Source organism: Centruroides sculpturatus, unplaced genomic scaffold, assembly GCF_000671375.1.
Source record: "Centruroides sculpturatus isolate CEXI.00-Female unplaced genomic scaffold, Cexi_2.0 scaffold183, whole genome shotgun sequence".
NCBI lineage: Eukaryota > Metazoa > Arthropoda > Arachnida > Scorpiones > Buthidae > Centruroides > Centruroides sculpturatus.
The window spans coordinates 365,154-392,187 of record NW_019384387.1 but is presented as its reverse complement, the minus strand read 5'-3'; the positions used below and the strand labels follow the sequence as shown (position 1 = coordinate 392,187).

At 27.1% G+C, this 27,034-nt stretch overlaps 1 protein-coding gene across 1 annotated transcript in view; it reads left to right on the top strand.

Annotated features, from left to right (window-relative positions):
* LOC111618104 (calcium/calmodulin-dependent protein kinase type II delta chain-like) overlaps positions 1–27,034 on the top strand; it is a gene marked incomplete at its 5' end in the record, with an annotated part of 158,040 nt that overhangs the window by 57,264 nt on the left and 73,742 nt on the right. Inside the window, 6 exons of the mRNA XM_023359551.1 lie at positions 5,969–6,023; positions 13,973–14,038; positions 15,738–15,810; positions 18,225–18,327; positions 23,429–23,512; positions 24,455–24,572. Of these exons, the coding sequence (XP_023215319.1) occupies positions 5,969–6,023; positions 13,973–14,038; positions 15,738–15,810; positions 18,225–18,327; positions 23,429–23,512; positions 24,455–24,572 (499 nt within the window). The remainder of the gene's footprint in view (positions 1–5,968; positions 6,024–13,972; positions 14,039–15,737; positions 15,811–18,224; positions 18,328–23,428; positions 23,513–24,454; positions 24,573–27,034) is intronic.

Genomic DNA, 27,034 nt, shown 5'->3' with positions numbered 1-27,034 from the left:
TACTAATTAGTTTAGTTCATATAACTTATTTTTACAGCAGAGCAGTCTTATGTTCATATTTTTGGCATTTACGTAATAATATAAATTGTATCATACATTTTATAGACTTTTTTAACTAATCTGACAAATTAGTATTATGCTTATTTCAGAGAACTGAAATTTTTTAATATTTAACATTGATAATAATTGTTATTTCAACAATAAATTAAGAACTTATATAGTAGAATTTAAAATTTAATGTATTTGTGATAAGAAAAAAATCTAGTAGTTTTGGATTTGTTCAAGTTATTGTAATGTTTATTAAGTATATCTACTTTTGAGTATTTGAAGCCCCAAGTTAGTTAATTAATGAATTAAACATAATTAAAAATCATATCAGACATAGGCAGAATTACCACCTCATTATAATTTTAATAATTGGATAATTTTTAATTAAATTAAATTAATAGTTATCTAATTAATAAAGTTATTAAGTGACAGCAAGTTTTCTTATTTTTACTGTTCAAATTTATACATTAATTAATTGATTTGGTAGATTATTCCATCATTTTTTATTTATTTTCTAGTTTTTTTTTATGTATAATTATTGATAATTTATTTCTGAATTGAAATGAATGACCAACATTATTACAGTACATAATAGTAACCGAAATACATCTTGTATTATTTCATTTTTTTAAACTGAATTAAAATTTCAGCAGGCATAAAATTTATGATAATTAAAACAATTAGAAATAAATTTGTAGTGATTTTTCCCTCTGATTAATTTTTATAGATTGTTATCTAATTGTTTTAATTTAAGTATATATAACATTTTTTTATTTGATTAGAAATTAATAATTGATATTTGTTAATGAACTAAATCATTGTTTCTACAAATATTTACGTATTTACTCTCATATAAGACGAGGTTTATTCATTTTTCACTGCTTCAAAAACTTAAGTCGTCCTATATGCGCAGGCGAAGGATTCTTTGCATTTTTGCAATAATTTTTGTGAACCGTGTATTTACATTTTTTTATCGGATGCTCACCCTCTGGTGTTTAAAAACAAAAGTATTTTATCTGGGTCGTTTGAATTGTTCTTGTGTATTGTCAAGAGTAAAGATGAATAGCAATAGGAAAATCAAAGGTTTTGAATTGAATTCCAAATTGAAATTCCAAAACCACACGGGATCTCAACATAAGTTTTAATCCATTTCCACGTAAAAACAGATGATTATTCGGAAATCAGAATTCGGAGAAACTCATAAGTGTAATCAACAATAATGAGCATTTATTTTATTGTAATCACATTGTCACAATGCCAGACTGCAATTTCTAATCATATATTTTTAATTTATTTAATTTCAAATATATGCTCTCCACCTGAAATTAGTAGTGTCTTGCCCCTGTACATCATACTTTCCTGTTAGCAGTAGTCATGCCATCATCTATATAACTCCTTTCAGGGGAAAAATTTTGAATTGAAATGTAATGTGACTTCCAATAACTAAATACAGTAATGTGACTTCCAATTTAAATTGGAAGTTCATATGTAGTTAATCAGGTACTCCTGCCCTAAGCTTTTCATATCCAGTCTTAGCTTTTATCTATCTAACTTTATTCTTGAGATTAAAGAAGGACAGACAACAGACGGACATCAGTAGAAATTTATAGGTATACAATTTTTTCAAATTGCAGTCCAACAAAGACAAAGTAAATCTTTTAAATGCATGGCAAGTGTTGCTGGCCTTAGATTGAATGTTGTAATCTTTAGTTTTGTGATATATTTTCAAAAATTAAAACATATGTTTAAAATGTTTTAATTCTTATTTTAATTTATATGATGTTTAAATGTAGGATGCGCAGCATTTCAAATGTTTAAGTTTGTTTAAATGTAAAAAGTTTATTAGTAAAAAAAATTCTTTTATCAAATGTACAAGCTTATTTAAAAGTGTAAAAAAATTTTTTTGTAACCTGAAGAGAACCACTAAAGCAACTAAAAACATTTGTTTTCTTTAGTTCATCTATTAAACATTACTGCTGGAAGTAGTAAGTAAAAGCGTCTGGATATGTTCGTTGAACTGTTACAGCTTTTGGGTGTTATATAAGAAATTTAAGTTTTTACATTTTATTTTTTTCATAAAAGTCTGATAAAATTAAAAAATTTAGGAGAATTTAAATTTAACGTTTTTTTAATATCAGAACTATTTAACATACTAGCAGACCCCGCCACTCCTTGTTGTGGCTCAAAATGTATCTATTATAAATGTATAACACTTCCCCCGTGGGGGGAATTTTTCGAAAAATTTCTTCTTAGTGTACATTCTGTTGACGTACCCTATTAAAATGCAATCAAAAACGCAAAAACCCGCATCTAAAATAGTATAATAGAAGCCAAGTTCTTCACAGTAAGCCTTAATCCTGTCTCTCTCCCCCGCGGGGGGAATATCGAAAAATTCCTTCTTAGTGTACATTCTGTTGATGTGCCCTATTAAATCAAAAATGCAAAAAACCGCATCTAAAATAGTATAAATAGAAGCAGAGTTCTTTATGGTAAGCCTTCCCCGTAAGGCTTACCGTAAAGAACTGTCCATCTCCCATGTTTAATGGAATAATATACAGCCTATGTCCACCCTGAAGTTCCATTCTAAATATTGGTAAAAAAATTTTTGAAATCAGATGAGTAGTTTCGGAGATTACCTGTTGCATATAAACTTACATACATACTTACAAACATTACCTCTTTATAATATTAGTATAGATAACTAATAGGATAACTGTCATATTCTTTCTATATATTTATATTAGAGATGTAATCTGAATATTTATGATAATATATTAGAGATGATCATTATTTCATATTTTATACGATATCTATACACAGTTATATATTATCCATCTTTATCTTTTACACATCTGTAGGAAAATAAATATAGAAATTAATTTCAGGAAGGTATTTGTTTTAGCTGTGTCTTTAATCCTCTTGATAATTCTATACATCTACTAAAATATGTTTACTTACATTTGAAGAATTAAATTTATTCTGAAATTCAGTAAATTTAACAAATGATTTGTTAAATAATCAATAGGTGCAATACTTAATCTTCACACACTTTAAGGATGGTCTTGGTGTTATCTTGAGAGATTAATGATGAAATGAGCAATTAGATAATGGGAATACTTTATTACAGTAGTTATTTTAATCACAATTATAAACCAATCTTTTTACAGCTGATAAATTATTGATATTAAATTCTTGTATCTAATGCAATTTAAATTAAAATTCGATTTTTATTACAGTAAATTATAGTAACATCACAATTTTGTGGTATATATTAGCTTAGATAAGTGTAGTCTTCAAGAATTTTGTAACATTTAAATTTATATGAAATTGTTTATATAAATATGATAACATTAATAACTTTATTTATTAGAATAACCAAAGCTTAGTTAAGAATAACCAATTAAAATAACCAAGCTTAATTAATAATTTGACAAAATAATTTTGTTAGAGGTAGGTGGTAGTGGTCTAGCCAAATCATTGACTAGAGATGGCAATTCGTTTTTTTCCAGATGGTGCAAGAATCTAATTTATTTACTTACTTATAATGAAATTTATCATGAGATAGCAGCCTAACTGTCTACCTCTAGCCAAATTACTTTGTGGCAGATTATTAATTAGACTTAAAGTAGCTCAATAAAAAATCCAGCAGATTGTTTAGTTATAATTTTTCTTAAATAATTTGTCTTTTTAATATAAAAATTTCATTAAAAAAATACTGTATGTATATCTTATTTCAATTTATTTGTCAGTTGTAAAAATTATTTTCTATGTTGATTTGAAACTTTTGTTATTTATTCTAATCTTTTCCAAACCTTTCCATTTAAGTACTGATAGCTTTCAGTAATTTCTCTAGAGGTCCATCTGGAATATGTAAATATCTCAGGCAAATGCAATAATTTCCATTACAACTAGCCAACCAAGCTCATGATTGCTATGCAATATTGTCTAATAAGATATTTCATATAAATAATAATGTTTTAAAGCCATCAAATTTATTTTTATTAGAGCTTTATTATTATTTTTCTGTTTTGTATTCTAATTTATAAATTTTTCATGTGTACATTAATGTTTTTTCTTCATGGATCTCTAATTGACTATAGACTACCCTTTGGGAAATACTGATTTTGTTTTTTCCTTTTTGTGGTTTATTCTTGATTGTCAAATATTTTTCTCCTAAAAATAATAAATTATAAAGTAAATTTTTTACATTTATTTTTTTGTAATAATACTTATTGTTTTCTTAAATATAAAGATATTAAAAATGCTCTTACTCTACTACACTGTGAAAAAATAACAATTAAGACATTATTTAAAATACTTGTTAAGCCCAATGGCTAGGGCTGTTTTTCAGTCATAATGTATTGATTCACTGTACCAGCAGATAGCATAAAAATTATCAATAGCCAATATAGTAGTACTGGCAGTTGTTCAGTAAAAACAATTCTATATGTTCAGCCACCATGTTTGTGTACCAGTGGTAATTTTTACAAAAAGAACGTTGTTGATAACAATTGAATGCAACAGCCATACATTGAGACTGATAGAGAAATGAGAGAGCTTAGAAATGTCTTTTTACCTGAAGATGATGATGATGCCCAAAGCTCTAACCTATGATTAGACAAAGTTAAGCATATTTTTTAACTTGTATGTTTGGACAAGCTAATTCTTGTAACACTAAAAATGGCCAATAACAATATTCATAATTACAATAAATGGACATTACTGCAATTAATTCCTGATTATAAAATTAATATACAGTAATTACCTTTGAAAAATATGAATGTTACATGAAAAACAAAATTGAATTCTAATATCTTTGGATAACTTCATATTTTTTTTTATAATATATTGTATATTTAATAAAAACTAAATATTTAAAGTATAATTTTTGGGGGAAAATTAATTATACTAAACAGAATAGATACAGTAAATTGGCCAATAACTAACTATAAATAATAACTTTAACTTAGAAGATATTCACCAGATAGAGAATTTCAGGAACAGCAAAAGAAGTTGAGATTTATAAGAATTAATTTAATATAGGAGACTTGAAAATGCTTTTTCAACATGAAAGTGTTTTGTAGTGAAATAACTTAAAGTTAGAAATTAATGTAAATAAAGTAGAGTTATATAAATTGAATGTGTAAAAGAATTATACATAATAATGAGGTCTACATATGAGTTACTGTTTGAAAGTCACATGATTTGGCAATAACGTGTTTATTGCAATTAAAAATTATGCATTTAACAATATGCAGATCCTGAAGAATTTTCCACTTAATAAGAAAGATTTATTCACAAATTTTCATTGGTTTTTTACAGAAGTAGCTAATTAGGAGGGTATGCTATAGTTGTTTGACTGTTTCAAATTAATTGTTAATATTATAGACAGTAATGTCTATTGAAGAAATATTTAATTTTTATATAATTATGTGAGATGTATTTTTATTTAACTTAATAAAAATATTCTTAAACTTTCTTTTAAAAACCCTGTTTGATCTTTTTAAAATAATTTATTTAAGATTATTTGTTTTTGTTAATAATTATACAGAAGATAAATTTTAAAACATGCATCATTAGTGTTGAATTGATATCTCTTGAATGCACTCAATAATTGTCTACTTTGTATTTCTTTCATCGTAGTTCAAATCTTTTTCTTTTTAACAGCTTACTTAAAAAGAAAGTGGTATCATTAAATTTCAGTATTCATTTTACTAACTGTTCAGATGTCAACACGTCTTAAAGCCTCTCTTATAAGAGATGCATTACATTGTCTCTGGTCAAATTTATAATACCCTTAATTAAGTTTAATGTTTTTAAAATTAATTTTTGTGTGAAAATAATTAAGAAAATGACATTTTATTATAAATTAAATTCTAGTTACTTTTAATAAATAAATAAATGTATTTTTTACTTTCAGTTCGATTACATGATAGCATACAAGAAGAAGGCAGTCACTATTTGATATTTGATCTGTGAGTTATGTCTTCATTACCATTTTTGTTTTTTATATTTAACAAATTAATAAGTAATATATATTAAGATAGTCACTTGATAGAAAGTAATTGTTACAAAAAACATTTCTAATATATGATATTTCATTTCCAATGACACACTACATACTAACTACAACATAAATTAATCACAGCAACCTTTCTGTAGTAAATCCATAAGACAGTTTTCATGTGAGCTCTGAGAAAGGTTAATTAAATATCAGCATTTATATAAATTCTACATAACAGAAGTTCTATGTTTATAAAGGAAGCAGGAACACAATGGATAACTAATCTTTAAATTTATTGCTTCTAATCATAGAACTTTTGTTCACTGTACTGTACATATAGACTTAAATGGTAAATTATATATGGTGTAAATGTTTTCAGGATCTTTGTATTGTGTGGGTCATAGAAAAAGTTATGTAGGACTCAGGTTGTAGAGAAGGAAGGATAATACATTATATTAATATATTGTTATTGTCTATTAAATTTTAAAATCATCATTTTAAAGTATTCTTTATTTCTTGGATCAAAGATATTTCGTTTTGAATAAAATTTATCATTTAATATTATCACTGTGTATTTTTAAAGGATAGTGTGATAATTTACATTCATATAATGTAACTAAAATCTTAATCTATTATCATCATCATCATCATCATTATCGTCGGTCCACATTAGTACTTGGAACACTGAATTAGTATTAGTACTGTCGATCCACATTAGTACCACATTTGTACATGAATTTATGTATTGTTTAATTACTATAAAGTGTTTAAAGTACAGACCAAGAGATATAACCATAAGTTCCAATTACTGGATTATGTTTGAAATATATTAACTGAATTTAATAGGCTTTTTTCTAATAATTAATTTATTTAATATGCTTTAATATAATCCAGAAATAATCTGACAGTTCAGGTTTTTTTTTTTTTTGTTTGTAAAGAAACTCACATATACAAAATCAGAAGTTTTAGAATGTAGCAGAAGATGGAATATTCAGAAAATATTTATATAAAAGACAAACAGGACTTTTGTAAACTATTTCAGTGATGTGACAAGTGTTTAAATAAAATCAAAATTTGATTATTTCTTAATAGAAGCATTTGATTGATACATAATGTATTAATTCTTAAATTTTGATTTTTAGCTTTAACAAAACTATAAATCATCCAAATTTGATTTAATTTTATTAAATAAATAGAAATTGTCAGAATTTTTATCCTATTTTAAAATAAAAACCTGAACTATTTTTATAATGTTTTTTTATTATGCATCCAAAAATGTCAGTCTGTCATCTTGGAGGTTCAAGTTCAGATTGAATCTAGTCTCAAATCTATAGTTCCTAAATATTTAAATGAAGAATGAATTTACAGCTTTTGAAGTTTTATTTTACTCTGCAACATTAGGAGGATTCCACCTTGAAATTTGAAGTGCTGAGATGTGAGAGTGTTTTTCTAGGAATCACTTTAGTACTAGTTATATGTTAAAATGGAAAATGATCAAACCCTACCATAGGTAAAATGTGAAAGTCAGCAATTTCTTCCAAGAAAAGATTATTTGAAACTGATGTAAAATCAATAATACTAGATCCATTATGAGAAAAAAAGATAAACTCTTCACGTTTATCACTGATGAGAATGCCATTTAAGCAGATAAATTCCTTATCCAATATAAAAATTATATAATAATTCTCCACAATAATTCGGAATTTTTGTAAGGAGCTTGCAGTTATTAAAATTATCAAATATATAGTATGAAAGATGCTCTGGTTGTCCCATTCTATCATTAAAATCTCCACATAAAATAAACATTATTGTATTTATATATATATTCACCCAAAATCTCCAGTACTTTTACAAAAGATTATTATACTTGTCATCAGGAGATAACTAAGGGGATATTTTTTGTCTGTTAAATCTATTAATAATAATATTACAACTCTAGACTGATATAACAAACATCTTTATTAAGACCAATAATGATATCTCCACTTGGTCTACCAACATCATATTGTCTACAAGCCTTTATTACTAATATTTTAAACTTTTTATCAAATAAAAATTTAATTCTATCATTATCACACCATGTTTCAACCAAACAAAATGTCTCTGCCAAACTAATTAAATTCTTGAACTCTGTAATGTCAGATTTATTCTTTAAATTATTACGTGTGTACCTGAAAAGTAACTGGAAGAACTCACTTTATGTAGGTGGATATCTCATAACATAAGATTAATTCTTATGGTAGGAGTAATACTAAAACAATGAACACATACTATAGGCCTACTTAAAAAAGTTCAGTTTCATGTAAGGGAAGTAAATTTGCTCCTTATAGTTGTAAGTATCTGATAACATAAGAGTATTGTTATAAGAAATGAATGACTATGATAATATAAACAAAGCATATACATAACTAACCAAACTGTAGGAACCAAAACTGAAAATATAACATATGTTTTAAAAAGGCTACCAGGTGAAGAATTGAACCTTCAATAGAGCAGGCAAACAATGATGCAAGACAAATGTTGCAGTAAAAATATTGTTTTTGTGCATTTTCCTTTTTCACTATGAAAATAGTACATAGCTTATGTTCATCTGGAAGGATAAATGAAATGATCAGCGTAGTTAATCAGGCTATTTTTTGCTACAATTAATAATTAGACATTAAGTAATTCAGTATTAGAGGTAGATGTTAGGCACCATCTCTTATTGAAATTAATAATTATAATAATTTANAGTTAATCAGGCTATTTTTTGCTACAATTAATAATTAGACATTAAGTAATTCAGTATTAGAGGTAGATGTTAGGCACCATCTCTTATTGAAATTAATAATTATAATAATTTAATATTTATTAAATAATTTTAGAATAGTCTGAAAGAAAATCCTGCTCTAAGCTGATTCTGATTAACTGCTTTCAGAAGAAAATTTTTGAATTGAAATAACATGACTTCCAGTTTGCAACAGAAGTTCCTATATAGTTAATTGGAGCCTCTTGTCCCTAAGGTTTCCGTGTCTGGTCTCTAATTTCATCTAACTTTGTTCTCGAGATTAAGGAGAGACAGATGGACGTATGACAATGGGAATTTATAGGTCTACAATTTTTTAAATTGCAGTCCAATGAAAGACTGTTAAATATATANTAAATGGTAAATTATATATGGTGTAAATGTTTTCAGGATCTTTGTATTGTGTGGGTCATAGAAAAAGTTATGTAGGACTCAGGTTGTAGAGAAGGAAGGATAATACATTATATTAATATATTGTTATTGTCTATTAAATTTTAAAATCATCATTTTAAAGTATTCTTTATTTCTTGGATCAAAGATATTTCGTTTTGAATAAAATTTATCATTTAATATTATCACTGTGTATTTTTAAAGGATAGTGTGATAATTTACATTCATATAATGTAACTAAAATCTTAATCTATTATCATCATCATCATCATCATTATCGTCGGTCCACATTAGTACTTGGAACACTGAATTAGTATTAGTACTGTCGATCCACATTAGTACCACATTTGTACATGAATTTATGTATTGTTTAATTACTATAAAGTGTTTAAAGTACAGACCAAGAGATATAACCATAAGTTCCAATTACTGGATTATGTTTGAAATATATTAACTGAATTTAATAGGCTTTTTTCTAATAATTAATTTATTTAATATGCTTTAATATAATCCAGAAATAATCTGACAGTTCAGGTTTTTTTTTTTTTTGTTTGTAAAGAAACTCACATATACAAAATCAGAAGTTTTAGAATGTAGCAGAAGATGGAATATTCAGAAAATATTTATATAAAAGACAAACAGGACTTTTGTAAACTATTTCAGTGATGTGACAAGTGTTTAAATAAAATCAAAATTTGATTATTTCTTAATAGAAGCATTTGATTGATACATAATGTATTAATTCTTAAATTTTGATTTTTAGCTTTAACAAAACTATAAATCATCCAAATTTGATTTAATTTTATTAAATAAATAGAAATTGTCAGAATTTTTATCCTATTTTAAAATAAAAACCTGAACTATTTTTATAATGTTTTTTTATTATGCATCCAAAAATGTCAGTCTGTCATCTTGGAGGTTCAAGTTCAGATTGAATCTAGTCTCAAATCTATAGTTCCTAAATATTTAAATGAAGAATGAATTTACAGCTTTTGAAGTTTTATTTTACTCTGCAACATTAGGAGGATTCCACCTTGAAATTTGAAGTGCTGAGATGTGAGAGTGTTTTTCTAGGAATCACTTTAGTACTAGTTATATGTTAAAATGGAAAATGATCAAACCCTACCATAGGTAAAATGTGAAAGTCAGCAATTTCTTCCAAGAAAAGATTATTTGAAACTGATGTAAAATCAATAATACTAGATCCATTATGAGAAAAAAAGATAAACTCTTCACGTTTATCACTGATGAGAATGCCATTTAAGCAGATAAATTCCTTATCCAATATAAAAATTATATAATAATTCTCCACAATAATTCGGAATTTTTGTAAGGAGCTTGCAGTTATTAAAATTATCAAATATATAGTATGAAAGATGCTCTGGTTGTCCCATTCTATCATTAAAATCTCCACATAAAATAAACATTATTGTATTTATATATATATTCACCCAAAATCTCCAGTACTTTTACAAAAGATTATTATACTTGTCATCAGGAGATAACTAAGGGGATATTTTTTGTCTGTTAAATCTATTAATAATAATATTACAACTCTAGACTGATATAACAAACATCTTTATTAAGACCAATAATGATATCTCCACTTGGTCTACCAACATCATATTGTCTACAAGCCTTTATTACTAATATTTTAAACTTTTTATCAAATAAAAATTTAATTCTATCATTATCACACCATGTTTCAACCAAACAAAATGTCTCTGCCAAACTAATTAAATTCTTGAACTCTGTAATGTCAGATTTATTCTTTAAATTATTACGTGTGTACCTGAAAAGTAACTGGAAGAACTCACTTTATGTAGGTGGATATCTCATAACATAAGATTAATTCTTATGGTAGGAGTAATACTAAAACAATGAACACATACTATAGGCCTACTTAAAAAAGTTCAGTTTCATGTAAGGGAAGTAAATTTGCTCCTTATAGTTGTAAGTATCTGATAACATAAGAGTATTGTTATAAGAAATGAATGACTATGATAATATAAACAAAGCATATACATAACTAACCAAACTGTAGGAACCAAAACTGAAAATATAACATATGTTTTAAAAAGGCTACCAGGTGAAGAATTGAACCTTCAATAGAGCAGGCAAACAATGATGCAAGACAAATGTTGCAGTAAAAATATTGTTTTTGTGCATTTTCCTTTTTCACTATGAAAATAGTACATAGCTTATGTTCATCTGGAAGGATAAATGAAATGATCAGCGTAGTTAATCAGGCTATTTTTTGCTACAATTAATAATTAGACATTAAGTAATTCAGTATTAGAGGTAGATGTTAGGCACCATCTCTTATTGAAATTAATAATTATAATAATTTAATATTTATTAAATAATTTTAGAATAGTCTGAAAGAAAATCCTGCTCTAAGCTGATTCTGATTAACTGCTTTCAGAAGAAAATTTTTGAATTGAAATAACATGACTTCCAGTTTGCAACAGAAGTTCCTATATAGTTAATTGGAGCCTCTTGTCCCTAAGGTTTCCGTGTCTGGTCTCTAATTTCATCTAACTTTGTTCTCGAGATTAAGGAGAGACAGATGGACGTATGACAATGGGAATTTATAGGTCTACAATTTTTTAAATTGCAGTCCAATGAAAGACTGTTAAATATATATATATATATATATATATATGTTTAGGTATTTATGATTATAAAATTAATTTTTCCAGTGTGACAAGAAATTTTTAAAGTAAATATATATAGTTACACAAAAATGTTAACTACATTTTCATATTCTGTTTCTCTTAAAATATTTTATGAAACCAATTTCTTTTAGTTATTTTATATTATGCAGATGATAATCACTTAAATGTATGAGTAAGTATAAAGATTTGGCAGGTAAAATCTTCAACATGACTCATGTTTGATAAATGCCTAAAGCATATTTTAAAGTGGTATAGACACACCACTTCAGAAACCTAAAAACGCCAGTTTAATATTTTGTATTACATTTAAGTGGAAAGAGTTATTGATTTTTAAGATAAAATTATTACATTTTTAGTGCTCTTGTGTTTACTTCTCCAGCTGTAATAATAAACATATATCATTTTTATTGAATACCTTTGTTGAAATTTTGATATTGAAATTGAAATTCTTACAAATGAATTTTTTTGTAATGCATGTGTCTGATTAGAAATAAGCAGGTTCTGCTTATGAAGTAGGGAAAAATTCCAATAGTTTATTCCTTTGGGAACAAAGAGAGGAGAGATGCCATTTTTAGTGTTTAAAAATTTTTCTTTATGTAAGATTAACAATTTCTGTTTTAAGAAACTCTTACTCATCAAATTTATTATTAATCCCACATGAAATACAAGAAATAATTTTTTTTTTCCATTAGTAATGCTTATATTCAAGTTTAAAAGTAAGGAAGATTTTAATAAATTATAACAACTGAAAAAAATTATAAACTTTTATCTGTAATTTATAGAGAATTAATAATTTACTTTACTTTTTTACTTTACAAATTACTTTATATTAATCATTTTAATTAGCCAAATTCTAGCCTGATCTTTCAGGCAATCATTGGTTATTTCATAATTTACTAAATATTAAGATAATTAACATAATAACAGAATTCAAACATCAAATTTTATTATACTGCTATTGCTGTTCTGGAGAAAAAAACAGCACAGTAAACGATTCTCTGAATAATTAAGATAATGGTTAATTCACAAGAATTGATGTATGTTGTATTTTTATTTTGATTATCATTTTATATAAAAAAATTATAATCAGGTAAAATTGTAATTTAAAAAGTTGCTTAAGAAGTTTATTTGAAATTTTATTGAAGCTTTGAATAATTTCTGTTCGAATCTTTTCTAGTTTTCATATTGAACTTGTTTTATGATTAACTTAATGTTTCATAATACAGTGTGTCCAAAATGTTGTTGTGCTGTAAAATCCCTGCTTTCAGCTATTTATAGTTGTCTGTTTTATAGAAAATTAGTATTATTAACTGAATGGGGTCAAGGGTTCATATATATACCTAATTGTTTAAGAATAGTATGAGGGATTCTGTTCCTAATGAAAAGCCTTTATAGACTATTGCAAGAACAAATGGGAGGAGATAATTATTTATACTTATGAAAAAAAGAAACTTCACTTAACATTTCACTTTCAAGTAATATATAGTGTAGGCTCCGTCCATCTCATTTTGCATATTTATTTGCCTTTAGAAGTTTCAATAAAATGGAAGTTTGTTTAATTTGAAAGAATGTATATGTTTTTGCATNTTTAATTTATTTATTTAATTTTAATTATTAATTTTCTTAAGAGATGGCACATAATGCCTACCTCTAATGCCAAATTACTTTATTCCAATCATTTAATTATAGTCCGATATTTAGGCGATCGTTTGGTAATTTAATATATATAAATAAAAGTATCTTTTAATATTACTAATTGTTCATTTGTCATAGAATACATCTTTGAGATTTTTTTAATGCATTTATGAATAGTATTTTTTTGTAAAGTAAAATGTATTCACATATAAAAAGCTAAGTTTAAATTTGTTCTGGTAATTTCTTATTTATTCTGTATATTCTATTATTATATAATTATAATCTATGAAAGAGGTAAACTGCTTTAGATGTATGTAACAATTAACATTTTTATGCATCTTACTTAAGCTGTGTTTTAATGATAAGGCATTTAAAATTATAATTATTTTAAATTTACAATAAAATGACTCAATTTATTTTATTTTTATGTAGAGTTACTGGTGGAGAATTATTTGAAGATATAGTTGCTCGAGAATATTATAGTGAAGCTGATGCAAGGTATATATAAATAATTCAAATTTTTTAAAAGGTTTTTTTAAATTCATGCAACATATTGAATATAATTCAATAATTAATTTTACATAAATTTAAATTAAATAGTTTTACATTATGATAATGGTTTCTTACACTATAGAAATGTTCACAAATTGTAAAATTGGCTTTTGCCTTCTTTTAACACTTTTGGATAGGCTCCTGTACAAGATACAGGAATGACCATTGACCCTACAGCATTTTTTTCTGTAACGTTTGGTTTAAACATCTTCTTGTATATATTTCATTTGCTGTTCTTTTATAAATAATATATTCTTAGCTCCATCTACTGACAAAATTTTAAGATCAAAAATTTTCAATTTTTATTGAATTTTTTCACACCAAAAAGTTTTTCATCATTTTTTTATCAAAGTTATTATTATTATTATTATTAAATAATTTACTGTTCTTGTAAAATATAAATACAAATAAGCAAAAACATCACAATTATCGCAGTTTAATTCTAAGATAGTTATAATATAATTTGTAAGTTTCCAATTGTCGGAAAAGTTTTGTACATATAGTGGGTGATCGGTTAACGAACTTAGTCCATTCCAAGTCCATGTTTGTTAACCTAATTGTTCGTTAACCGATTATCGATTTACCTTAGATTTTTATGAGAATTGATTAATTCATTCTTGAAACCCCAAAAAGTAAATAAAAAATTATATACTTTCTTACTACTATATTTATTTGTAATAATAATATATACATAGTCTTGCACTTTTATCAGTTATGTTTTTTTTTCCTGTACTGCACTCACTCTACATATTTTCATATTCTTAATGATTTGTCTTGAGAAATTTTACTAACAAGTAAGATCAGGAAGTAAAATAAACATTTTAATGTTTATTTTACTTTTCTTCAGTTAGAATACATTAAAAGTAATTTTGATATAGAAACCGAAAATTGGTATCAAATCAGATTGACAAAAACAGAAATACAACATCTGAAATTATTGTTAAAGTTAATTATAATTTCTCTTCAAATTCTGAATCTGTTTAGTCTGGATTTTTAAAATTGAATTGTTTGTAGATTGTTATTATGTTGTATCTGCAAATTGGTGCAATAGGCTATATGTTACACTTTTGAATGTTGTTTTCTTATTCTTCTTTTTTGGGCAATATGCACATTTTTCTCTTGATACTGATGTTGCCTGTGAAGGACCTGGTTTCTTTCTCAACACTTTCAGGATTTTCATACAGAGATCCTCACTCTCATTGTCTGCAAGGTAGGATCCTACATTTTCTTTCTCAGACTCCTCATTAAGCCATTTCAGAAACATTTCATCACATTTTATGATAGTAGGTATATACAATATCACTTCTCAATTAGAATTGTACCACTTTGAATGTGAAAAAGACACAGGATTAGTCACAAGTGAGTACTGCACTAACTTGTCCAACATGACTTAAACAAGCATTTTAAAATGATGGGTTAAGTTATTTTAATGGACATTCAATTTTCCTGAAAGTACCATGTTTAAATAAATTATCTGTTTGATGCGTCAGAAAATGGAATTATTGGGTTATTATATTTATCATTATTATTTTATTTTTTAATAACAATTGCATTAGTTGTAAGAAGTGTTAAAAATAATTTTAATATTTTTAAAAAAAAAACTTTAATTTACAAATATAAAATTATTTTCTGTATCTAAATGTAGCCATTGCATACAACAAATTTTGGAGAGTGTTAATCATTGTCATCAAAACTTGATTGTCCACAGAGATCTTAAAGTAAGTTTTTTTTAAATTATATTCATTATACAGTATATATACTATAATCAATATATTAATATAACACCTATATTCTACTGTTATTAAGTTTAAACAAAATAATACATATATTAATTAATCACACATGATAGCTGGATGGCTGAGCGGTTAAGGCGGCACTCCTCTAGGGGACCAAAGATCAAATCTGGACAGGTTGAAAAACCTAGGAATTTTTATGGGTGATCCATCTGGATGTATCAGACTGTTTTTTGCCACCTGGCCACCACATTATTGACCTAACCAAACCCATAATGAGCTTGCTAATATAAAAGAAACTAATGAATGACTTTTGTCAATTGTCCCATTCAATTTTGCATGTTGACCAAAACTGCATTTCTTGCTTTCAAGGCAAAATTAGCCCTGAGTGCAGCCAGAGCCAACTTGTGGGAGCACTGATTCAACATTGAATCATAGAGTTTGAAGCTTCTTGCATAATATACTACACCTTTTTTTTATTGCTTGTGCACTTCCCTTTTTATAGTCTGCAGGTGTTGCTGAAAGAGCTGAAAAAATTAATCACACACATAAAATTTTTTAATAATTTCTTAGTTATTTTGGCAAATCTTAAAACGTGTTAAATTAACAATGAACTCAATGTTTTATTTGAATCTAGCTTTTGAATTTAAGTGAAAATATTAATTAAATAAATATATAAACGATTGCTTTAATTGAAGCATAGAAAGATCAGTAAATTTGTAAGCATTTGCAATTAATTATCAACTTCAGGCACAATGAAAAATAATAGTTTGACCAAGCAGTATTTCCATAGATACAGAGATAACATATAATGAACATATTGAAGACTGGGAAATTAACTAGAAACATTTTCATATTTGTTTTCCTTTCTGTGCTTCTATAAAAGCAGTTATATACTGGGTGATTATAATTAAAGTTCTCTATTCAATTCTATCTAGAAAGATATTTAGCAGCCCAAATGCAAACAAATCTGGTATGATAACATTTCAGAACATATAGAAAACATTTCATTAAAATAAATTAGTATCAAAACTCATCATTATGGCATTTTTGTCACTGCAAATAATGAAAAAGTAGTTTTCCTTTGCATAATTACCTTGGACCATTTTTATTTGAAGAAACTAGTCTCAATGGCTCTTTTACATTCTCATTTAGAGATAATAGTGAGGTTGAGGTTAAAGTTTTAAACACAAAAGCGTATATGTCAGACATTCAGCGCCATTTTCCTGTAAGCCTAGAAGTTTGACAATGGTGTTTGGAATGTCGAGCATGATTCCACTGACTATCCAAACACCATTGCCAAACTTCTAGACTTACAGAAAAGCGGTGCTGAAACAGGTCCAATGTACACATTTTCACATTTAAAACTTCGGACTCAACCTCACTACTAAGAGATGCTCAACACCTTTAAAGCTGTATACAGCATCTTCTGTGACAACATTTCACCAATAACAGAATGATCAAGCATGCATTTCTTACAGCCTGACCACCTCATTATTTGGATCTTAATCTAAATGATTTTTAGTTGTGGAAAAAGTTAAGAAATGTGATTTACCAAGGACAGGCTGCAAGTTTGGCAGTCTCAAAAGTCAGTATCACACTACCTGTGAGAAGCATCAGTTACAGTCAGCCGTTAATACACTGTTTATCATCTAGCATAAATAAAATCAACTGTACTTTAAACCTATTGTCAGCATTGGTAATAATAATAGTTTGTTTTTTTTTAGGTCTCATAAATTATCTTTGTTTTATCACTATTTGGTGATTTTACAATCTAAATAATTAAAATAATAATGTAACTGCCTATCAGTCAACTTGGGCAGGTAGTTCTTGATTTTCTGACAACTTGTTCTTTTGTATAGTACATGATACTTTAATACCCCTAAATTGCTTTTTGTACTTGTGTGATAGTACTTTATTTCAGTTTTGGTTGCAGTAACAAAAAAATCATTTGTAAAAATTAATTTTTATTGTCTATTTTTTGTTTAATATATTGTTTTAATATTTTAAATAATGTTTTTATGCATTGTAAGTTATTTGCTGTAAAATCTTAAAACTTTACTACCTTAATAAAAGATTTTATAATGTTTCTTTTTAACTTATTATTTCTATAGTAACTGCACTTGTACAACTACAATCCTTACAACCATCTAATGCAGTAAAAAATATTTTATTTAAATGTTTTTAATTATCTTAAACTATCTTAAAACTGTTGGAAATTCATTTTTTTTTAGAATAATTTTCTGAAGATGATCATTTAAAATGATTGAAAACATTTGAATGAAGAAATTTTTACTGCATTAGATGATTGTAAAGTTGATAGTTTTTTTTTAGCAGTTAAATTTATCCATTATTTTAAGTAAATTTGAAAAATTAAATTTTTTAAAATTAATTTACAGCCAGAAAACTTACTGCTGGCCAGTAAAGCAAAAGGTGCTGCAGTTAAATTAGCAGATTTTGGTTTAGCTATTGAGGTCCAAGGAGATCAGCAAGCTTGGTATGGTGAGTGCTAAAAATAAAATAAAAGAAAAATCTACTTAATGATAAATGTTGGTGTTTAAGGTGTTATGGAATAATTGACATTTAATTATTTGACAATGGTCAAATAATTGGCAAAATGTCTGCAGGAAGTAACAGACATCCCTTCTCTACACTATGACTGCCCTGATCCCAAGGTTGTAAATATATAACATGCTTGATTCTATTTAATTTATATTGTTTAGTTTTGTTTTGTTTTCTGCTAGGTATATTATTCTATTTTACTTATTTTACTTTGGTTTCTTAATTTGTAATTTTAGTTTTTAAATACAGTGGGTGATCAGTTAACGAACATAATCTGTTCCAAGACTTTGTTCGTTATCCAAATTGTTCGTTAAACGATTACCGATTTACCATTTGGGAATTTGATTAATTCATTCCAGAGACTCCAAAAAATAATAAATATATACTTTTTTACTACATTTATTTATAATAGTAAAAATACATATATATGCAGTCTTGCATTTTTATTAGTCACGTTTTTTCCGTTTGTGGGGTTAAAGAATCTGTCTAATTCAATTGCTTTTCTCTTTTCTTCAGGATTTTTCAGAAGTAATTAATAGTATTTGTAGAGATCCCCAACCCCATTAACCCTATTCTGGTTTGGATGCCACTTGGATGATTGTCGTTCTGACATCCTCCCACTTTTTCAAAAGATCTTTAGTAGCAGAGGTCGACATTCGTCCTCTTTTGTCTTCCTCTTTTTCAATAGGAAACACATCTCACTGAGTTTCTTGGAGTTCTTCTGTCATCAGATCAGTTTCAGGTTCCATTATGAGCTCTAAAATGCTCTTTATTTCTCAGATGTGATTTTCATTACTCCATTAGCAGCTTGAGACTTCTTGATATATCTTTCATATCTAAAATTGTGCCTTGTGTAGACCCATTCAAGCCATACTGCCTAGCGACATCAGATATCTTGTGCTCACTTTCTACCTTGGCTATTATCTCTTACTTGGTTTCTACAGTGAGCACAGTTCTTGACACTCCTCTTTTTAGGCTTCATAATATTATCAGTTTCTTTTTTAAATAAAAAGTTCAGAAAAGCATATACAAAACTTCAGAGAACAGAAATCAACTAGCCCACAAAAAACTATTTAAATGAAAGGCTCGAATGAAATTCGAAATTTGGAATTAAAACGTTAACGAATATATGATGGGACAGTTAAACTTTTACCTTTCGTAAATAAACCTCGAAGCAAAACTTAACAAGTGCCCGTCCAACAGTTTTGCAAAGACTATAAAAAATTATTTATCAGAAAGGTAAACAAAAAGCTGGAATTACAAGGGAGAGTTTCAAAATTCGGAGGAATACTATCTGATCAGTATCGGGTTGAGTGTCGATGTTGATGTCTCCCATGCTCCGAAAGGTTTTGAATTGTTACCTGAAGACAAAGGAAGATCAATTGGTATTCGTTAATTTATGTTGCTTCTTTTTATGCTTGTTCAGTAAAGTGTTCGTTATCCGAACATGTGTTCATTGTCTGATCATAAAAATCTTTCACAAAAGTGTTCGTTATCCAATTTGTTCGCTATCTGAACTGTTCATTAACCGATCACCCACTGTATTTGGAATGTATTGTGTGATCTTTTAAATTTTAGAACATTCAAAAATGTTGTAAGAACATTTTACATTATGTACAAATGTTAAATTTTAAAATTTTCAAGAACATCAGGCAAAATTTTATGTTCAATTTTAATGTTTTTGGAACTGAAGCTCTAGTAAAAATAAGTTTAGTTTCCTTAAAAAAACTATCTTTATTGAATCTAGTTAATGTACTGTACGTAGGATTTAATACATACAATAGGAAATAACAAAAACTTGTTTAATTTATTAAAAAAACTAACACTAGTCTTTAATTGCAATCTACAACACACTGATGAAATAAATTAATGATGAAACATAATATTAATTTTACTAATGTATTAAGTAAAATACAGTTCTTGTGTAAAAATTATTTATTACAATTATTGTTTTGAAAGATATCACTTACTGTATTTTGTTTTATATAGTTTTATCTTTTTAATGCTTATTAATCCCTGTCTTATTTGATTGTCACAAGATTTGAAAATACTGCTTTGGGTTGAATTTCTATGTTCATAGGTACAGTGAAACATTGATGCATTAAAAACCTATAATTCTTTAATCATGTTTTCTATTTTTACTGTAATGAATAAAGTGTAACAATAATGTTTATAATGAGATAGCTCAATAGTGTTCCTACAGAAGATTATTGACAAGTGTTATTACATAAAACTTCATAATTTCTGGAATTACTACTCTTTGAAGTTGATTTCAGTTAACACTTCCAAAAAAACTTTAAAATACCCACAGCAGAAAGCTTAATAAACTAAAACATAGGCAAATGTTTTTGATCTATGAATAAGATCTGTATCAGGTCTCAATCATGCTCCAAATTGGAATTTTAGCAGAAACATGACATATTTTGAATGTTATTGAATACATTTAAATATATACAAATATATCATGATATATGATTACAAAAATAATACAAATGCTCTACAAGTTTTCTACAATAATCCAGGTCTCATACTTGTGTACTAAATTCCTGTATTTCATATCTTAGAACAAACTGGGTGTGAGACAATGAGATATAAAAAAACTCACTGCTTATTGAAAGTCAATAAGGTATGTTCTCATTGTGTATGTTATAAAAGTGCATGAACCTTTGATTCTTAAAATAACCATTGTCTTTTTAGTTGCATTATCTTAGTATATTTGTATATATTTTATTGTATTCAGTGATAATCAAAATATGTCATGTTTCTGCTAGCTTTCCAGTTTGGAACACAACTGAGACCTGATGCAGATCTTATTTATAGATTGAAAACTTTTGTTTATATTTTAGTTTATTATACTTTCTGCTGGAAATATTTTAGGGTTCTTTTGAAGGTGGTGTCAAATATATCTTACAGTCTGATAAATACTTTAGTCTGACTCATTTATTTATTGCAGCAAAATTATTTTAAAAAGCTATATAAAATTTTCTTAATTCTGATAATGCCTTTGGTAATGTTTAATAAAACATATTATGGTCTCATAAACCTGATTATTTTGTTTAATTTAAGACCAAAGAATAGATTATCCATTCAAATTGAAATGATTCTGTTTTTCTTTAAAATTATTCTCTTTTTTTGAGGCTAATGATCTCAAAGATTTTTTTTAATTAAGAACAGTTTTGTTTTTGAAGAAATATAAGAATAGTCATATTCTGTTGCCTTCTAGCATTATGAGATAATTTAGAATTAATAATTTTAAAGTACTTCATAATGCTAGTGGACAACAGAATTTTTGACAAGACTGTCTTGTTTATAAAATTGTACTGCCACCCATTCTTACCAGCATAGAGGTATGAAGGAGTACATGTCGAGAGTTGATATTTGGCACAGAGTATTAGTGCCCAAATCATTTGTGCGTAAACAAATCCAGACTTGTGGGTAGTCAGGGGACCAAGAATCGAGTCAAAATAAAATACAAAATGGCGACCTTCTTCTACAAACAGGCAAAACAGCCACCTCACCCCACCGAAGTCAGGTAGGGGAGAGTACCACCCACAGTCATTCTAAGAAGTGAACTCTGACCTTAGGACTGAACACACACTTTCTTCTAGGTTAAATAAAATTTGTAATCTAATTTTGTAAATTTGGGAGTGCTTCAAATATGACGTTAAAACGGTTTTATGTTGTTACAAGTGGGCTTTTTTTAACATTATCTAGTATAGTAAAATCGTAGGACTGATAAAAATTTGACGTTATATTAGGGTTGTTGTTACATTTGATGACATTATAATCAGGTTAAACTGTATATTGTTTGTGCAAAATAAAAGAATAATTTTGGATGATACAATGCCACGATTATTTTTTTTAAAAAACGGGAACTTTTCGTTATGCATCGACAAAAATTCTACCCAGGCTGGCACGCAACAGAGAGAAATTTTGAAATTAGATAAGTTAATTTCATCGAAGATGCATCGTGGACGATCTCGTGGTCGTAGCCGGCAAAGTTTGAACGATTGCGCCCAAAAGCAGCGATATCAAAGAAGATAGGAGAATGAGAACGAGACCTGCCTTGAGCATTAAAGTGATTCCATCTCCGAGACATAGATCTTGTCCCAAATATGGTTTTGCCGTTTTATTTGTTAATTCTACATTACCATAGAAGACTAAGTTACTTCTCTCTTTTCTAATAAAAAAATTATATCAAATGCATTGACAGTTAGAACTACTAATTTTTTTAAACAGAATTCAAAGCTTATAACAATCATCTAAGATATTCATATTAATGAAAGTATATTTTGAGTAATAACCAAAAATATATTTTCACTCCTACAAATTGCTATGATAAGATGTAAATGAGATGTTTCATATTACATTTAGCCGAACTTTTAAAGAAATAATTTAAATATACTAGACCAGGGGTGTAAGCTATGGCACACGTGCCAAACATAGCACACAGGACGATTTTCAATGGCACTGATTTGAATAGAAATGTAGTAAAAATTATTTTTTTAGTTATTAATTACACATTTAAATGGAAGTCATAGTTCAGCGTGGCAGTGTACATTAAAAATGAATCTCTTGTTTGTATATTTCTATTACAGTGCATGCATTTACACTCTGTCACCATCTACGTGTTATGCAAGCGCATCTCATGTAACAACATAATTCAATTAACAACATAACTTTAAAATTATACATTTCTGAAGTCCATTATAACCGGACTAATTTTGATAACATATGATTCTACCAAGTTTATTATATATCAGCACTCGGAATAACACTACAACTTATGTTCGGCACAACACCTCTGTAAGGTTGCCGACTCCTGCAATAGACTATTAATAGCTTAACTTCTGTTTCATTCCAAGTAATGGAAGTTAAGGTTTTGGCTCTTTGAACTATGTTATTGATTAGAAAAATTATGAATTTTTTTTATTTTAACAATGATATTTGTTAATATTGTAAATATTATACAAATTATATTCTAAATATAAATAATATAATTTTTAGTTATACATTTATTAATTACTTCTTTTTTAAACAGGGTTTGCTGGTACTCCAGGTTATTTATCACCTGAAGTATTAAAAAAAGATCCTTATGGAAAACCAGTTGATATTTGGGCCTGTGGTAAGTAAATTAGAATTAATTGTGATCAGAAATCCAATTTTCACTTATATTAAGACCATGAATGAACAATGAATTATTTTCATTATTTTATCTTTTAAGTAAATGTAACAGAACTGTATTATTGGGACAAAATATTATTTTTATTTAATTTGTTTAAAGATTCCAACAACAAGACAGAAAATACTAATTATATTAATATATTTGTCTATATTAATTTAATTTTTAAATAATGGTATTGAAGAGAAAATTACACATTTATATAATCTATATGTCTTTACTTCTTTTTTTATAAAATCTCTGTTCTGATTGATGTGCATTAACTTTCATTCTGGAAGTTTGAAAATTTTCTGAAACCTATTTCAGTCATTCTTACACAATGAAGCACAGATTAAGTGTAAAACAAAATTTATCCAAGATAAACTATATAGGTCAATATGCTTTTAGAGAGAGATCACAAGAAATTTTTTACAAAATGTGGATTTCTTATTAAAGAGTTTGAGAACTATTGGAGTAAAGACTAAATTTCTTATTGAATTATCAGTAGCAGTTGGTTGGACATTCTTACAGTAGTCGACTTATTTATATTATTACAAAATATGTATTTGTATTTTTAAATTAAATGCATATAACTCAGTTTTGGAGACATTATATTCTATATTTTTTTTAATATATAAATTCATAATGCAACAACTATGCGTAAAACAAAATGTAACTCATGGAGATGAAATCTAGTTTGTTATTAGTTTTATATTTTTTCATATATTGAAATTGAAATTGCTGTAATTTGCATTAAAATCACTAATGTTGATTTTGTTTTATACTTAACAATTAAATCAAACAAATTCAATTAAAAAATAACTTATTATAACAGATATTTTATAAATACATAAATGTATTTAGTAAGGTTTGTTAATATTAATTAAAAACTATATATTCTTATAGGGGTTATATTATATATTTTACTTGTTGGCTACCCTCCTTTCTGGGATGAAGATCAACATAGGTTATATGGACAAATCAAGGCAGGTGCCTATGACGTAAGTATCAAATTGAAACAATTGTAATAATTTATTCATTAAATTTATTAATTTTATTATTCAATGAATTAAGCCAGTGTTTCTCAACCTGTGTGTCATGATACATAAGTGTATCATGAAATTTTGGTGTGATGCAGGAATCTAATTAAATTAAAAGTGTGACATTAATCCAAAATGGTTGGGAAAAACTGACTTAAGCAATTTAAGTAATATATATTTTTTCAATATGACAGATTGATATAAATTTAAAATCCTATAATAATTGATAAATCCAAAATAAAACAGATACTTTGATACATTTTAATTCTCTGCACTTTGTAAATCTAATATATTTTCTATGCATTTAAATATATTCATATATATGGAGTTTGTAAAAAGTTCTTTAGAGATCTAAATAACTTTTACAGAAATACAAATTTGCAAAATTAGTTTGCAATTAAAATACATCAATTCTAATAACAATCACTCTAATGACAGACTTGATTTTTAGATTTCCAGAACCATGTACTCTTTTAACTGTTGAAGATAAAAGAAAATTCAAATTATAAATGTTCAGAATGAAATTATTTGAGCATAAAATTTGTGATTGAATGATATACATTCATTGAAGAAAAAGTTACACACTCAAATAGAATTATTTGATTACTGCAGAACTCACATACAGCTACATCTTAGACAGATATGTAAATGATTGTAGTTGTGGAAATTGCAAGTATTGTCACCAATATCTTAAAATTACAGTCAACTTGCCTTAAAACAAACACTGATAAAGTGAAATCTCATATTAATGCAAATTTTGCCATTGCCCTGGAAAAACGCCATTGTCATAATGTTAATTTTCACTTGATAATGCAAACAAAAATTTTACCAGAACTTGTTAAACCAAACTGTAAATTACCTTCACAACTCCCAAGAAATAACCCTATTTTCAATAATGATTTTATTATTTACATCAAAATGTGTAAAAAGCAATGTTATAAATAAATGTTCTATTTTGAGTAGAATAATTTTCTTCTAGTAAGCTAAGATGGGTTGACCTCCAATTGTGGAGCAATTTAAACATCTGATTTTAGCAATATTCTACTGTACTAAGAAAATATGGGTTAAAGTTTAAAGACATTTACCCCTTTCAATGGATGTGGTCCCATGCAAACACGTCTTATTTTACATATTGGGCGTACATAGTGATGCCAAATTTGGCTTCTTTTTTTACTCTTTTGGTGCCAAAAAAAATATTTTATAGTTTTTCAAACAATCTTCAACAGAAAAAAATTACAGATTTCTTTTAGCTTTATTTTGTTCAATCACTCTTGATATACTGCTACACATTTAAAAACCATCTTTTCCTCATTTTGATTGATTTGAAAATCATTTAGATCATTAATTTATTTTTGTAAATAAATTTAAATTTTATTTAGTAAATTAATTCAAAATATTATAATTTGGAGATTTAGATTGCTTATTATTCCTTAAATTATACATACAACCTTGATGCTGACCCTGAAAATAGTTAATATGAATTTTTGATAAAACATACTAACTTCTGTTTCCCTAGTAATTCATATTAACGTGAGTTGACTGTATTATCTCGTTATCCTACAAAAATAGCTTGCAGATACTCACTGCATTCAGAATTATCTATTGTTACTATTGTTTGGAAGTCTTTGAATGGCAGGCATGTCTATACAATTCAGTCAAAGACATTACACAGAACTGATGGAATTTGAAAAGGTTGAATCATTGGACTAAGGGAAGCAAGATGGCTATTTTATCAAACTGCCTTGCTCTATGGTTGTTCTGATCTGATTTTGGAGGGTTATTGATGATAGTGGATACATGTGGACAGACTCTGGACATCTCAGGCAGATCATCTGAAGAAATGTTTATCTGATCATGAGATAAGCACAAACAGCTACAATAACATCTTTGTCTATCATTTAGAAAGAAAAGCTTTACTACAGAAGCTTTTCTTTTCCTATACCATTGGCAGACTTCTAGCAGAGGGCAAATTTACATGTATAATAACTGCTGTGCATCTTTCTATTAGTATCTCACCATCATTAGTTTCATTTGCAGTGGTGTCATGAGAGAGAAGCATGGACTGCTAAGAACTGGCAGCATATTGTATTTAGTGAGAATTTCAGAGGTTAGAACTCTGAAATTCTCACTCTGTTTGGGAATGGATGACTACTGAGGTGTCTGGAGAATAACTGGTGAGCATTTCAGTCCAGCCTTTACTGTTGAATGACACAGTCCCTATTGTTGACATGTCATCTAGGGAACTATCTCATATAACAGTAAGTCATCTCTGATAGTGATGTGAGACATTAACAGTGCAATAGTATGTTCAAGAAATCTTGTACTCTGATATGTTGCCTCTCATGGCAGGATTGCAAACAGTTATTTTTCAGCAAGATGATGCTCAGTCCACACATGATTAGAATTTGTTGGAAATGTATGTGTCACATTGTTGCATTTCTTTGAT